The 15514-nt window shown below is 44.2% G+C and overlaps 1 protein-coding gene across 4 annotated transcripts in view; it reads right to left on the reverse strand.

Moving 5' to 3' along the window:
• Positions 1-15514, reverse strand: part of lrp8 (low density lipoprotein receptor-related protein 8, apolipoprotein e receptor) — a 257502-nt gene that overhangs the window by 21042 nt on the left and 220946 nt on the right. For all 4 annotated transcript variants that reach the window (XM_042321502.1, XM_042321500.1, XM_042321501.1 and 1 more), the window contains exons 11-13: positions 5900-6127; positions 2051-2169; positions 409-548 (exon numbers count right to left, since the gene is read on the reverse strand). In XM_042321502.1, coding sequence (XP_042177436.1) covers positions 409-548; positions 2051-2169; positions 5900-6127 — 487 coding nt within the window. The remainder of the gene's footprint in view (positions 1-408; positions 549-2050; positions 2170-5899; positions 6128-15514) is intronic.

Here is a 15514-nt window from a genome sequence, read left to right on the forward strand (position 1 = left end):
CCGAATCACACGCACGCACACATACACACACACACTCTGGTCATGATCGATTTTCCTCTGAAAGAAGAGTGTCCCCCTCTGTGTGCACCCTCCACCAGTACCACATTATCAGTGATCTACTGGTAGCCCTTAGAGCAGCCAGCCCTCTGTAATCTCATCCAATCCCCCCGACTCTCCAATCTCCATTATTACTCCTTATTGCCACCGTTTAGCTCTTATTGGCCATCTCCCTCCTCACTACCTGTTCATTATCACCTCCATCGATCCTGTACGCCACTCATCTGGCATGCCCGGCTCATACAGTAGCAGGGATCTTCCTGTGACGACGACACAGCAGCTGTTGAAAGAGACTACCGATAGTATATCACAGTACCCCCCCACGCCCCCCCCCACCGCTCCCCTCTCTACCTCGAAGACAGTGAGTGCGAAGGGGTGCCCCAGGTGGTTCTGGGAGCTCAGCAGCACTTTGCGGTTGTCACCGTTTAGGTCAATGCTGGAGAGCAGGTGCAGCTTAGAGTCCACCCAGTAGAGACGCCTGTTGGATAGGTCTGAGAGAGGGTTGGGGGGGGGGTAGACGGAGAGCGAGAACGGGGAGAGAGAGGGGGGGGAGAGGGGGAGGATCGACAGGGGGGAGAGAGAGGGTGAGGGAGAGGGGGAGGAAGACAGGGAGGGAGAGAGAGAGAGAGGGTGGGGGGAGAGGGGGAGGAAGACAGGGGGAGGGGGAGGAAGACAGGGGGGGAGAGGGGGAGGGAGAGGGGGAGGAAGACAGGGAGGGAGAAAGAGAGAGAGAAAAAAGAGAACGAGTGGGAGGTCAGGTTAATGTACTGTACAACACTCCTTCGGAAGTTAACGAGAAAAGGTCTAGACGGAGAGCTTGATGGAGTTCTGGTCCAATAGAATATCAATCATCTTTGACAGCAAGGCCCTCCAGTTAGTGAAGGCCCTCCAACAGTGATAGTAATCAGAAGGTTGCTGGTTCAATCCCCAGGTGGGGAATACTGCCAAAATTCCCCTGAGCTTGGCACTTACCTTCACCTGACCGAATGCTAATATCAATCTATTACAACTGGTTGTGTGTAGGTGTAGGCAAGTTGCTATGGAATCAAATAAGCAGGTCAGCAAAGTAAATGTGTATGTAATAACACACAACTGTAGGGGGGTGAATCAGGTAACAGTGGTGCTCAATTAATTCACAACCTCACCTCTCTCCACTCACACAATAAACCATTCTTATCTACTCTGTCTGCCTGCTGGCTGTGAAATAGATTACAAAGGGAAAATAATCCCCTTTTTTCCCCTTCAAAGAAACCAAATTAGCCAGCCAGAGCTATTCTCTCTTTTACTCTCGCTCCTCTAACCCTCAACATAATTTGTTTTCATACAGATGTAGCCCAGACTAGCGACACCTCAATTCCACCTCAGAGAGAACTCTGTCTCTCTCTGTCTCTCTCTCTCCTTGTTCTCTGCTCTGTCATTTTACGTCTCATCCTTAGTGGTGAGCAGGGAGAGGAGAGGAGAGGAGAGGAGAGGAGAGGAGAGGAGAGGAGTAAAATTGGCACAGGCCCGCTGAGGGATGGAAGGGAGGATGATTGGGGTATTGATGGCAAAGCTTTGGACACTTCTTTCACAGCCTGTTGAATGAACAAACTACACACTGATTGATGACAGAGACACGCTGACTGAGTGACTCACAACTACGTGTCAAATGAGAGAGAGATAGAGGGGGGCTTCTTTTGTGAACAGCTCCTTTTTCATCACGATTCTTCATCTTATATCAACTGTTGCTCTTCATCTTTCTTCTATTATCGCTACTCACCTCTCTCTCTCTCTCTCTCTCTCTCTCTCTCTCTCTGTCTCTCTCTCTCTCTCTCTCTCTCTGTCTCTCTCTCTCTCTGTCTCTCTCTCTGTCTCTCTCTCTCTCTCTCTCTCTCTCTCTCTCTCTCTCTCTCTCTGTCTCTCTCTCTCTCCTCGTCTTCACTTCCCTCCCATTTGTCTCTGTATCAGTTCTCCTCATGTAGCGCTCCCTCCCTCCCTGCGGTGCCAGTCTTACCCAGAGTGATGCCGTTGGGCCATTCAATCCTCTCTGACACTAGTACCTGGCGGTCCACTCCGTTCATGCCAGCCTTCTCTATCTTAGCCTGGGTCCCCCAGTCAGACCAGTACATAAACCTAGGGGAGGAGAGAGACAGGGGTTAGAGAGCACGACGACAGTGACAAGAATCTCTGCTTTGCAGAGAGAGGAGAGCGAGAGACACTTCACATCCCACCTCTATCCCTGAGACAAAGTCAAACTGGGAGCATATTACCCAGGCGGCACCTCTCTCTTCATGTTGTACTTCCACGATAGAAATAGTGATACACAGACCAGAGGGGACAGTTGCGGCCTGTTACGGTGACCGTATTACCGCCACACCAGCAGTCGCAAGCCACGACCGCAGTCAAATTCCGCATGACCGTTTAAACTCCCGTTAACTAGGCAACTGCAAAACTGTGCTCTGATGACAGATTAAATTGAGAATAGTGTGATGGGTGACAATGGGATCACTTGTGAATTATGCCCAGCATGTGCAGTCTGAGGCAAGAAACGGAGCATGGCCTTTTTGGGGTGATTTTTTTCTAGTCCATAGGGCTATATATTTTGATATGGTTTGTAAAACAACTAAAGCGGCCCAATAACTTCAAACGTAGCTTATAGGCCTAGGACCCCTGGAACACAGTTGGAGAGCATATAGCCTACAGAGGCTGGTGAAACGTGTTCTTATAAGCCCAAACACTGAAATTCGTGAGTGAAAACAGTTCTGACGGGGCCACCATTTAAAATAGGATCCCAGCTTTCTCATGCTGCTATATTTATTGCTTAGTTCTTCAAATTAACCACATTAATCCGCTGTACAAGCGGTGGAGCCGACCTGGCAAAGGCAGCGCGTGAGTTCCACGTTTGGCGAAGCTAATTTTCACCATAAAAATGCACCTTTATCATAAAGCACTCCATGCATCATCGCATTTGCAGACTTAACAGTGCCTTTGGAAAGTATTCAGGCCCTTTGACCTTTTCCACATTTTGTTACGATACAGCCTTACTCTAAAATGGATTAAATAAACATTGCTCCTCATCAATCTACACACAATACCCCATAACGACAAAGTGAAAACAGGTTTTTAGAAATACCTTATTTACATAAGTATTCAGACCCTTTGCTATGACACTCGAAATTGAGCTCGGGTGCATCCTGTTTCCATTGACCATCCTTGAGATGTTTCGACAACTTGATTAGAGTTCATCTGTGGTCAATTAAATTGATTGGACATGATTTGGAAAAGCACAAACCTGTCTATATAAGGTCCCACAGTTGACAGTGCATGTCAGAGCAAAATCCAAGGGTTGAAGTTGAAGGAATTGTTCGTAGAGCTACGAGACAGGATTGTGTCGAGGCACAGATCTGGGGAAGGGTACCAAAACATTTCTGCAGCATTCAAGGTTCCCAAGAACACAATGGCCTCCATCATTATTAAATGATAGAGCTGGCCTCCCGGCCAAACTGAGCAATCAGGGAAGAATGGCCTGGAAGGGTCACTCTGACAGAGCTCCAGAGTTCCTCTGTGGAGATGTGAGAACCTTCCAGAAGGACAAGCATCTCTGCAGCACTCCACCAATCAGGCCTTTATGGTTGAGTGTCCAGACGGAATCCACTCCTCAGTAAACGGCACATGACAGCCCGGAATTTGGCAACAGGCACCTAAAGACTCTCAGACCATGAGAAGCTGATTTTCTGGTCTGATGAAACCAAGATTGAACTCTTTGGCCTGAATGCCTGGAGGAAAGATGCGGGGATGTTTTCAGTGGTAGGGACTGGGAAACTTGTCAGGATCGAGGGAAAGATGGACAGAGCAAAGTATAGTGATATTCTCTGGAAAGACCTGAAAAGACTGTGCAGCAACGCTCCTCATCCAACCTCACAGAGCTTGAGAGGATCTGAAGAGAAGAATAGGAGAAACTCCCCAAATATAGGTGTGCCAAGCTTGTAGCGTTATACCCAAGAAGACTCAAGGCTGTAATCACTGCCAAAGGTGCTTCAACAAAGTACTGAGTAAAGGGTCTGAATACTTATGTAAATGTAATATTAAAGTTGTTTTTTTATCTATACATTTGCAAAAAAATCTAAAAAACCCATTTAACTTTGTCAACCACTCCCTGAACGTGATCAAGACAAAGGAGATGATTGTGGACTACAGGAAAAAGAGGACTGAGCATGCCCCCATTCTCATCGACAGGGCTGCAGTGGAGCAGGTTGAGAGCTTCAAGTTCCTTGGTGTCCACATCACCAACAAACTAACATGGTCCAAGCACACCATGACAGTCATGAAGAGTGCACAACAAAACCTATTCCCCCTCAGGAGACTGAAAAGATTTGGCATGGGTCCCCAGATCCTCAAAAGGTTATACAGCTGCACCATCGAGAGCATCCTGACTGGTTGCATCACTGCCTGGTATGGCAACTGCTCGGCCTCTGACCGCAAGGCACTACAGAGGGTAGTGCAAACGGCCCAGTACATCACTAGGGCCAAGCTTCCTGCCATCCAGGACCTCTATACCAGGCGGTGTCAGAGGAAGGCCCTAAAAATTGTCAAAGACTCCAGCCACCCTAGTCATAGTCTGTTCTCTCTGCTACCACACGGCAACAGAGCGCCAAGGTCCAAGAGGCTTCTAAACAGCTTCTACCCCCAAGCCATAAAACTCCTGAACATCTAGTCAAATGGCTACCCAGACTATTTGCATTGCCTAATATTTACATATAACCCAACATTTGTATCACAACTAAAGTTGCATAAATAATTCTAAACTAAGAGCTCAACATAAAATAGCTGCATGTGCGCACTCCCTCGGGAAATCGTTTGGGGAAAAAATCCTTTCTATTTTATTCAGCTGTGTTCAATTGTATTCTTCTTACTATAAAATAATACAAAATAATGCCACAGGTATTATAAGCCAAAGCCAGCAAGATCAAGGCCTAACATAAGGACAACTCAGAAAATGTTCTTTGTTTCTTCTGGAATAGGTTACATTTTCTTCATATCATGTTTCTTTAGACCTGCCTAAAATAAATCATGGATTTATTGTGATGGTGTAGGCTATATTACATGGATTTATTAGACTTGTTCAAATGTAGATGATCCAAAAGTCTGCATCATTGGCTTTTAGGCTTATGTGTCGAAGCCATGAGATGTTTAACGTGTTGACGTTAATTAACGGTCAATTGCCGTGAGACAGGCAGTTATTTGCATGACAATCACTGGCTGATAAAGTTTTATGACCCGCCACAGCCTTAGGGACAGTTAGCAAACATTCTCTTTTCTCCCTGTAGTAGGGAACCAAACCTGGATTGGGCTCATTTGCATGTGTTACATGCTTGTCTAGCTCAGTAATGTTGTGGAAAGAAGGCCTAAGGGAATAGAGTCGTCAGGCGGAGCCAGGGAGATCGGAGATGAGAGGAGCTTAAGTGGTCAGAGAGCTGTGACGCTGCAGACTGAGGTGCTAGCTTGCAGCTACTGATGCCTTCAGCTACATCTGACAGAAATTGAGGGAGGGAAATGGAGGGGAGGGGAAAGGGAGGAAGGCAGGAAGGGAGAGAGGGAGGTCACAAACAAGGCGATAAGCTGAGAGGAAAGAGCAGATGGCCACCTGTTCCAGTGCTCTGACCAGATGGGCAACACATATTGAAAGAAATATAAAGCCTCATGGACACTCAGCCTGTCTTACTTTCTCACCCAATCGGTCTCTCTCACAACTTTGTTTTTCTCCCTGCCTCCCTCATTCCCTCCATCACCTACTCCCAACAATAAATCCAACTCTACCCCACCTTACTCCCAAGCCCCCTCCCCTCTCCTTCCAACCTCTTACCCTTGTCGGGGGTCCACAGCGATAGCACGCGGTTCGCTCAGCTCCGTGGCGATCAGGATCCTCCTCTTCTTGCCGTCTCCAGTGGCGACAGAGATGGTCTTGTCTCCGGAGTCGGTCCAGTAGATGTTCTTGTGAACCCAGTCTACTGCCAAGCCCTCTGGAGAGGTTAGAGCTGTCTCGATCAGAGTCACCTGCTCCGACAAATCACTGGCCTTGTTGATGTATGCACTGGGGAGACAGAGAAGAAGAGGTTTTCATGGCATTTGCATTTGATTGTTAGTGTATATCTATTCCCCATTTCATATACCACCAGTAGTACATTTGCCGTTAATTCCTATCATTTCTAATCCATGATGTTTGTTACCTTGGTTACGGTAATTATTTGAACGCATTCAACATTATTATTCCAGTCTTCCAGTTTTCATTGTCTGAGTGGACAAATTGTTTGCAGAGTATGTTCAAATCAAATCAAATGTTATTGGTCACATACACATGGTTAGCAGATGTTAATGCGAGTGTAACGAAATGCTTGTGCTCTAGTTCCGACAGTGCAGTAATATCTAACGAGTAATCTAACAATTCCCCAACAACTACCTAATACACACAAATCTAAAGGGGTGAATGAGAATATGTACATATAAGTATATGAGTGAGCGATGGCCAGGTGGTATAGGCAAGGTGCAGTAGATGGTATAAAATACAGTATATACAAGTGATATGAGCATGTATGACCACCTGTTACATGAGCGCAGCAAGGTGCCAAGGTAAGTTGCTAGCTAGCATTAAACTTATCTTATAAAAAACAATCAATCTTTCCATAATCACTAGTTAACTACACATGGTTGATGATATTACTAGTTTAACTAGCTTGTCCTGCATAGCATATAATCAATGCGGTGCCTGTTAACATATCATCGAATCACAGCCTACTTCGTCAAACGGGTGATGATTTAACAAAAGCACATTCGCGTCAGGGTATATGCAGCAGTTGCGAACTGTGTGAAGACCATTTCTTCCTAACAAAGACCGTAATTCATTTGCCAGAATTTTACATAATTATGACATAACATTGAAGATTGTGCAATGTAACAGCAATATTTAGACTTAGGGTCGCCAACGGTTCCGTATTTCACTGAAAGAATAAACGTTTTGTTTTCGAAATGATAGCTTCTGGATTTAACCATATTAATGACCTAAGGCTCGTTTTTCTGTGTGTTTAGTATATTATAATTAAGTCTATGATTTGCTATTTGATAGAGCAGTCTGACTGAGCGGTGGTAGGCAGCAGCAGGCTCGTAAGCATTCATTCAAACAGCACTTTCCTGCGTTTGCCAGCAGGTCTTCGCAATGCTTGAAGCACAGCGCTGTTTATGACTTCAAGCCTATCAACTCCCGAGATTAGGCTGGCAATAAAATAGTGCCTATAAGAACATCTAATAGTCAAAGGTATATGAAATACAAATGGTATAGAGAGAAATAGTCCTATAATTCCTATAATAACTACAACCTAAAACTTCTTAACTGGGAATATTGAAGACTCATGTTAAAAGGAACCACCAGCTTTCATATGTTCTCATGTTCTGAGCAAGCAACTTAAACGTTAGCTGTGGTTTGCATTATTTAAACCAAATTGAACATGTTTCATTTTTTATTTGAGACTAAATTTATATGAAGTTAAAATAAAAGTTTTAAATCGGTATTGTTGTAGTTGTCATTATTACAAAAATAGATATGAAAATTGGCGGATTAATCGGTATCGGCTTCTTTTGGTCCTACAATAATCGGTTTCGGAAGTCGAAACATCATAATCGGTCGACCTCTAGTCTCAAAACAGTATGTACATGTGATTTGAGTAATGTAAGATATGAAGACATTATTAGGGTGTTAATGAGTAAGGAACGCGCGCGTATAGAAGTAGGCCCATAGGCTACCTGAAACATCTTTCCAGCTCTCTCCCTTTTGATAACCACTCAGCGTGAAAGTGAAAAATGTCATGCTCTGATCCAGTGGAAGCATCGTAAAATAGGCCTACCTGATTACTTCTTATCAGTGCATGGACTGAAATAGGTTCCCGAAACTCATTTTGGGTGCTGGTATTATTTTTCATTGAGGGCCCAGAATATTTCATACAATGTTGCAAGTTCGCTAGCCAAGCTTGATCAATTTAATATGATATATTGTTTCAAGTTCATTGCAAACAGGCCATGTGTAAGCCAATGTGATTTATAGGATATTTATTTGAGTCAGGATATTTTCTACCTGCAGGCTGCTATTTGTTGGCTTTATTTGTTGGTTTCTATTTGTCGGCTTATTGTAGGATATTTTTGATAGGTGGCAATGGCAATAGAAATTCCTTTTTAGATTTCTATAATTTTCATTTAGACTTAGATAGAATTTTGATTAACCACAATCACAATCATTTTGAGATATGAAGACTTTATTATAACTGTTTCACCTTAAATGTACATATGAAAACGATAACTGTCACGCAGATCGGTAGAAATGGTAAGATAAATTGGCATTCAACATGAGAAAGGTTGCCGACTCCTCGTGTAGCCGATTACCGGCAACTTCAGGAGAGTAATGGCAGACTGCGAAAGACAGCAGGAGTGGGAGGAGAATAGTTACATATTTAAAAACATTTTTTTTAAATTAATTATTTTATTTTTTACTTCTGCTTATTTTGATCACTGGCGCCCTCGTGAAGCATTTGACTTAATTCATCAAACCGTAAGCTTAAAGCATCAGACAACCTCAATGCATATAGTTGTTATTCAAACGCATAGGATTTGTCCACTGGCGGACTGGCCGTCGGGGGCAACGGGACATTTCCCGGTAGCCTGAGGGTCGTTTTGGCCTGCCGTGAATCGTCAACAGAGAATCCACACATCAGGCGCGACTCTCACGCTGCAGTGTCCCCCGCGCCTAAAATGACATCAGGTTGCACATACAGTGCCTTGCGAAAGTATTCGGCCCCCTTGAACTTTGCGACCTTTTGCCACATTTCAGGCTTCAAACATAAAGATATAAAACTGTATTTTTTTGTGAAGAATCAACAACAAGTGGGACACAATCATGAAGTGGAACGACATTTATTGGATATTTCAAACTTTTTTAACAAATCAAAAACTGAAAAATTGGGCGTGCAAAATTATTCAGCCCCTTTACTTTCAGTGCAGCAAACTCTCTCCAGAAGTTCAGTGAGGGTCTCTGAATGATCCAATGTTGACCTAAATGACTAATGATGATAAATACAATCCACCTGTGTGTAATCAAGTCTCCGTATAAATGCACCTGCACTGTGATAGTCTCAGAGGTCCGTTAAAAGCGCAGAGAGCATCATGAAGAACAAGGAACACACCAGGCAGGTCCGAGATACTGTTGTGAAGAAGTTTAAAGCCGGATTTGGATACAAAAAGATTTCCCAAGCTTTAAACATCCCAAGGAGCACTGTGCAAGCGATAATATTGAAATGGAAGGAGTATCAGACCACTGCAAATCTACCAAGACCTGGCCGTCCCTCTAAACTTTCAGCTCATACAAGGAGAAGACTGATCAGAGATGCAGCCAAGAGGCCCATGATCACTCTGGATGAACTGCAGAGATCTACAGCTGAGGTGGGAGACTCTGTCCATAGGACAACAATCAGTCGTATATTGCACAAATCTGGCCTTTATGGAAGAGTGGCAAGAAGAAAGCCATTTCTTAAAGATATCCATAAAAAGTGTTGTTTAAAGTTTGCCCACAAGCCACCTGGGAGACACACCAAACATGTGGAAGAAGGTGCTCTGGTCAGATGAAACCAATATTGAACTTTTTGGCAACAATGCAAAACGTTATGTTTGGTGTAAAAGCAACACAGCTCATCACAATGAACACACCATCCCCACTGTCAAACATAGTGGTGGCAGCATCATGGTTTGGGCCTGCTTTTAGGAATGGGAAAAAATGTCAGTCTCTCGATGTGCAAAACTGATAGAGACATACCCCAAGCGACTTACAGCTGTAATCGCAGCAAAAGGTGGCGCTACAAAGTATTAACTTAAGGGGGCTGAATCATTTTGCACGCCCAATTTTTCAGTTTTTGATTTGTTAAAAAAGTTTGAAATATCCAATAAATGTCGTTCCACTTCATGATTGTGTCCCACTTGTTGTTGATTCTTCACAAAAAAATACAGTTTTATATCTTTATGTTTGAAGCCTGAAATGTGGCAAAAGGTCGCAAAGTTCAAGGGGGCCGAATACTTTCGCAAGGCACTGTAGCAACCGTCTACCTGCTTCTCTACCGATAACATTTTAGACAAGTCGCACGGCGAAATGGACGGTCAGAAAAGGAAAGGTGGAACAGAGAGGTAAAGAATAAAAAGGAGAAAGGCCCTTGCCACAGATGCAGAGAGAGAGAGAGAGAGAGAGAGAGAGAGAGAGAGAGAGAGAGAGGTTCAGAGCCCAGTATATGGAAAATAGAAAGGGACAGCGAAAGCACTGAAAATCCATTTGATTATTTTGCCCATCCTCAGTCCAATGATTTTGACTTATTTTATCTGTACCTCCCAAAACAACCCCCTCAAAGAGTCATTCCCAATGTAGTCCGCTCCAACGATGGCACAAACAGAAAATGGCTGACATACAATGAAGTAACTCACTCCTTGTTCTGCTCAGTATGTCTTGCATTCGCAAAACCTTCAGCCAGTGATAGTGCATTTGTCAAAGGAGGCATGCAGGCCGGGAAACATGCCCATCAGAAAGTACAGGAACACGAGAGAAGCAAGACCCATAGAGAAAGTTCAGAAGCCTTTTTCCTCAGAGCCAGCAAAGCAGACATCCGCACCCTTCTGAGTGATAAGCAAATGTCAGTCCAACGAGACCAGGATCAGAAAGAGGAGGCGATTGATTGATGTATTTAAAGTTATTGGTAAATGTGGGCTGAGCTACAGAGGACACAGACACAAAGCTGCATATAACTTGGAATACACGGCCGTCAATCATGGCAAGTTTCTTGAGCTTATACTGTTGCTCAGCAAATATGATGTCTGCCTACAAGAGCATGTTAGTGATTGCATTGAGAAGAGCAAGAAGCAGATGGGAAGTAAAGGACGAGGGTACTTGGTAACCATGACGTCCAAAACAACAGCAAATAAAGTAATTGAAGTCATCAGAATGTTGATTCAGCGGACAATTGCTTTTGAAGTGAGAAAAGCAGGGATCTTCTCAATACAAACGGACACAACACAGGATTTAACATCCAAAGACCAGTGTGCAGTAGTTCTGCGATACGTTCACTGACGTTGTTCACGAGAGACTCATTGTGGTCATTGACTGTGAGTCATCGACTGGAAAGCACTTTGTGGACCTTATGAAACAGACCCTTGAGATGAGGGTCATAGATATCAAACAGTGTGTTGGTAATGCAACGGGAGCAGCTAATATGCAGGGACAATACAGGGGCTTCTCTGCATTGGTCACATGAGAGTCTCCTAACCGAGTACACCTATGGTGTTACTCACATGTCCTCAACCTTGTGCTAACTGACACCACTGGGGTTGTTGTGGCAAGTGAATCCCTTTTCTCACTACTGAATGACATTGCAGTGTTCATTCGAGATTCCTACAAACGCATGAAGCTGTGGGGGAAAACCAGTGAAGACAGGAGACACAGACGGCTTGATGTAATTGGTGAAACACCCTGGTGGGCCAAAGACGAGGCCCTGAGGAAAGTATTTGGAAGCTTTGCAAAGCCTGACCGTGCACTTTACATGGATGTGGTCATCACTAAGGAAAAGAATTGAAAAGGATGTGACCATAAAACCTGGGATGCGAAGCAAGGCCCAAAGGTACAAGGATGCTCTCTTAAAGTATGAAACCATACTCACAGCTGGGGTTTTTCTCAGGATTTTTGAGCAGACGTCCCCTTTCTCTAAATACTTGCAAACAAGTGGCATGGATATCGTAACAGCACTTGGTGGCGGGAACAGAGGATAACCTGAGAAAGTGTGCCCGAGACTTTGACGGTGTGAAGAGGGCAGCAGACAACTTTGTTGAGTGGGCCAATGGCATTCTGGAGGAGCAGCCGGACTGTGACCCCGAAGCTCAGACTGCTCTCCCAGAGAAGAGAACAAAAAAAAGAAGTGAAAACCAGGTGAGTTGGCAGAAGACGAACCCATTGCTAATGCAGACATGGATTACAAAATCAAGATGCACAATGTGGTACCGGACACTGTTGTTGAAAGTATTCACCTCCGTTATGCAGTAGATGCAGTGCTGTGTGCAGATGTCTCCTGCATGAATCCGAAGCATTTCCCTGAGATCAGAGAAAAGGGATTCCCAAAGACAGCCATGAAGGAGCTCAGCAAATGCTTACTGGAATGTGATGAACTAATCGCACTGTTGAGGCATTGCAGGCTGAACTGATCCGCCTTGCACAACGGTGGGAATGACTGAAACAGACAACATTGGAGAAGTACAACACCAGGGCCCCCGCCGCCAGTGATGAACCAGGGAAAGGCTTTGATGATCCTGATGAAAGTGTGCGAGTTGGTGAGCAGAAGTTGTTCCACATGTAAAAACTGCCCGATATGCTGCTACCTTCTCCCGTCTCAGTACAACTTCCTCACCCTATCCATCTCTCAGGTGTCTTGTGAGAGGACCTTCTCCACCTGGAAATTCGTGAGGAACCACCTAAGAACCTCCCTCACTGAAGTGAACCTTGAAGCGTTCCTTTCGATGTCAACAGAGAAGGAGATTCTTATGGAACTTGACAAAGATGACATCATTGACAAGATGGCAGAGAGCAGTGAGTTACTGCGTCGCCTACTGGTTCACTAGTGGTAATTACTTCCTGGTTCCTCTGAAGTAGCTACGCTATGACTCTTCCTTAACTAACAGGCTGACACGGGTGAAAGAACATTTGCTGTGAGTTAAAGCTTTTGTACAGAGGCATGTTTTTTGGACATTTGTATTATACTTGCAGTTATGTAGCCAATGTTCAATTTCATTGACTCAGTGTTTAGATGTGTTTATTTTTGTGCTGTTTGCTTTAATGGAAACCAGTGAGTGAACATTGTAATCTACATTTTATTTGTAGAGGAGTAGAGGAGTGCTTTTTCAACTTTTGTATTATACTTACTTACATTGTTGAAGCTTATGTTCAAGTTCAGTGAATGTGTGGCGTTTTTTGATACTTTTGACATGCTTGATGCTTGAATATAAAGATAATAATTTGAACATTTGAGCTAACTCTGTATATCTCAGTCTCTTTTTAAAAAGTGTAGGCTAATTGTTTTGTGTCTAGCCTTGTACATTTGTATGTGCTATGATTGGTGTATTCCTAGTGACTTTTTGAGGTTGCACCCATAGCAATAGCACCTTGAAAACTCAGTGTTCAGATAGGCTACTTGTTGGTCAGTCCCAAATGTTTGTATTTTGTAATGTGGATAACTTTCTTCCCAGATGAACATAGTGCCCAAATGTATAACTAGTTTGGTACCCGTTACATCAACAAATAGGGTTAGCCTACAAAATTAGCGGTCTGGTGATTTGCGTTAACAGGGCGGCCTGGGATGGAGTCAAATTCCCAGCCTGAATTATTGTTTCAGTCCGCCTCTGGGTTTGTCTTTATATGGAAAATACACATTTAAAATTACTGGCCAGTAATACCCAGACAGGGACACTTTAACCTGACACACCTTCAACAACTTCTGCCCTCCTCCTGCAGATGTAGGATCTTAATTTGAGCAAGTTTGCTACAGCAGGAAAAAAAAATCCTGCAGCAACAGGAAATGTGAATAGCTAAATCTGGATTATAAATAAGGGACATTTTTGTTGGGGTTGATACATTTTTTGTAAGGGGAAAACAAAAATTCTAAGTGGAAATTACAAACTTCAGAAGCCATTTTAAAACTCAAATACACTATAAGTTTTACATTTCCTGCATTGCATGAACGTTCTCATGCAAATTGATGATCAAATTAAGATCCAACATCAGTACTTCCTACAGAAAACAGCTGTTCGGATGGGCCTGTCTCCTTTGATCAGCAGACAAAAACATCCAGCCACTCTTCTTGTCTGACTTGTCTGAGTAACAGCAATGAGACGAGCTGAGAGGAGACAGAGCAGCTTCACTGCGGAACATTACACCTCCACTACCTGGCTAGGCCTGTAGGAGCGATTTGGTATTACCGGGACGCAATGTCACAATTTACACCCTAACACAACAAGGGAGTGAAAGCTGGGAGAGTGGAACCCGAGGAGGACAGTGTTGAATAAGAAAACGGGAGAGCAGTGTAAGACTTAGGAGCCGGATGAGATACACATGGGGAAGAACACACACACGAGAGAGAGAGAGAGAGAGAGAGAGAGAGAGAGAGAGAGAGAGAGAGAGAGAGAGAGAGAGAGAGAGAGAGAGAGAGAGAGAGAGAGAGAGAGAGAGAGAGAGAGAGAGAGAGAGAGAGAGAGAGAGAGAGAGACGGATGGGGACAGACAGGGGAGGTAGATTGTCTCGTTAATTAGCTGTGCTATTGTTTATTTATTTATTTATTTATTTATTGTTGATCTCAGATGTAATAGTCCCAGCAGGGCTGCATCGACTGCATAGACCGCCACCACGCTAATCACTGTTAATTAGAGATAGAATAATGAGGGAGGACGATAACACTGGCTCACCACAGACACACCTCAGCACTCCGCCCCAAAGCACCAATCTCGCGTAATAAGTTACGACTGGTACACAACAGGGGAACTTATAATATCCGTAGCTTCCCAGTGGGTATCGAGCTGCGTGGGCGGTGGCTAACATTAGCACGGCAGGGATTGGTACACAACACTGCAATTTCAGACCAGAGTGCGGAAAAGTGTATAGGAATGATAGTCATACAATAATACTACAGCATGTGCACTTGATGTGGCACTCCAGAAGGAGGTGTATAGGTTCTTTGCACTGGTATGTGCTAATGTGCTACTTCTGAAGTGGATTACATAAAGGCAACATATAAATTCCAAATGAGTGTATTTGTGTCCTCTCTCCTTCTCAGGCCCTGGGGTGTGTGTGGGTGCGTGAGTGTGTGTGATGAGTAATGGGGTGATTATTCAGGCTGAGGAATTAGAGGCAGCATATGGTCCGACTGAGATGATTTAGTGCCCCTCCCTCCTTCCCACTACCTGGCAGGCTTAGAGTTACACCAACAGATACAGGAAGGGATGGTGGCAAGCTTGTCACACACACACACACACACACACACACACACACGTGTGTTTCTGGCTATATGTGTGAACGACAAACAGCCCCATCCTGCACTATCCGTCTCTCCATTCCAGGTGTACTTCAGGCATCAGCGTCATCAACAAGAGAGATTTGAGGAGAGGTGGATGAGAAAGAAGCAAGTGCGGAGGAAGAGCCGGACGGTTTCTTCCACCTCACTCTGAATGTTCTGGCAATCAGCACATTGTTTACTCTGACAGAAATAGAAGCTAGTACGTGTACTGCATGCTCGTATGTATGTCCAGTAGTTTTCTTTTGCACACTAATGAGGCACTCTCAATGCAAATAGGCCTGGATGGGTAGAGCTGTGACTCATGAGCCCGCCACTATCTGTACACGTAGGCAGTAGTGGTGTGGTGCAGC

The sequence above is a fragment of the Oncorhynchus tshawytscha genome, linkage group LG01 (assembly GCF_018296145.1).
Source record: "Oncorhynchus tshawytscha isolate Ot180627B linkage group LG01, Otsh_v2.0, whole genome shotgun sequence".
In the NCBI taxonomy this organism is placed as follows: Eukaryota; Metazoa; Chordata; class Actinopteri; order Salmoniformes; family Salmonidae; genus Oncorhynchus; species Oncorhynchus tshawytscha.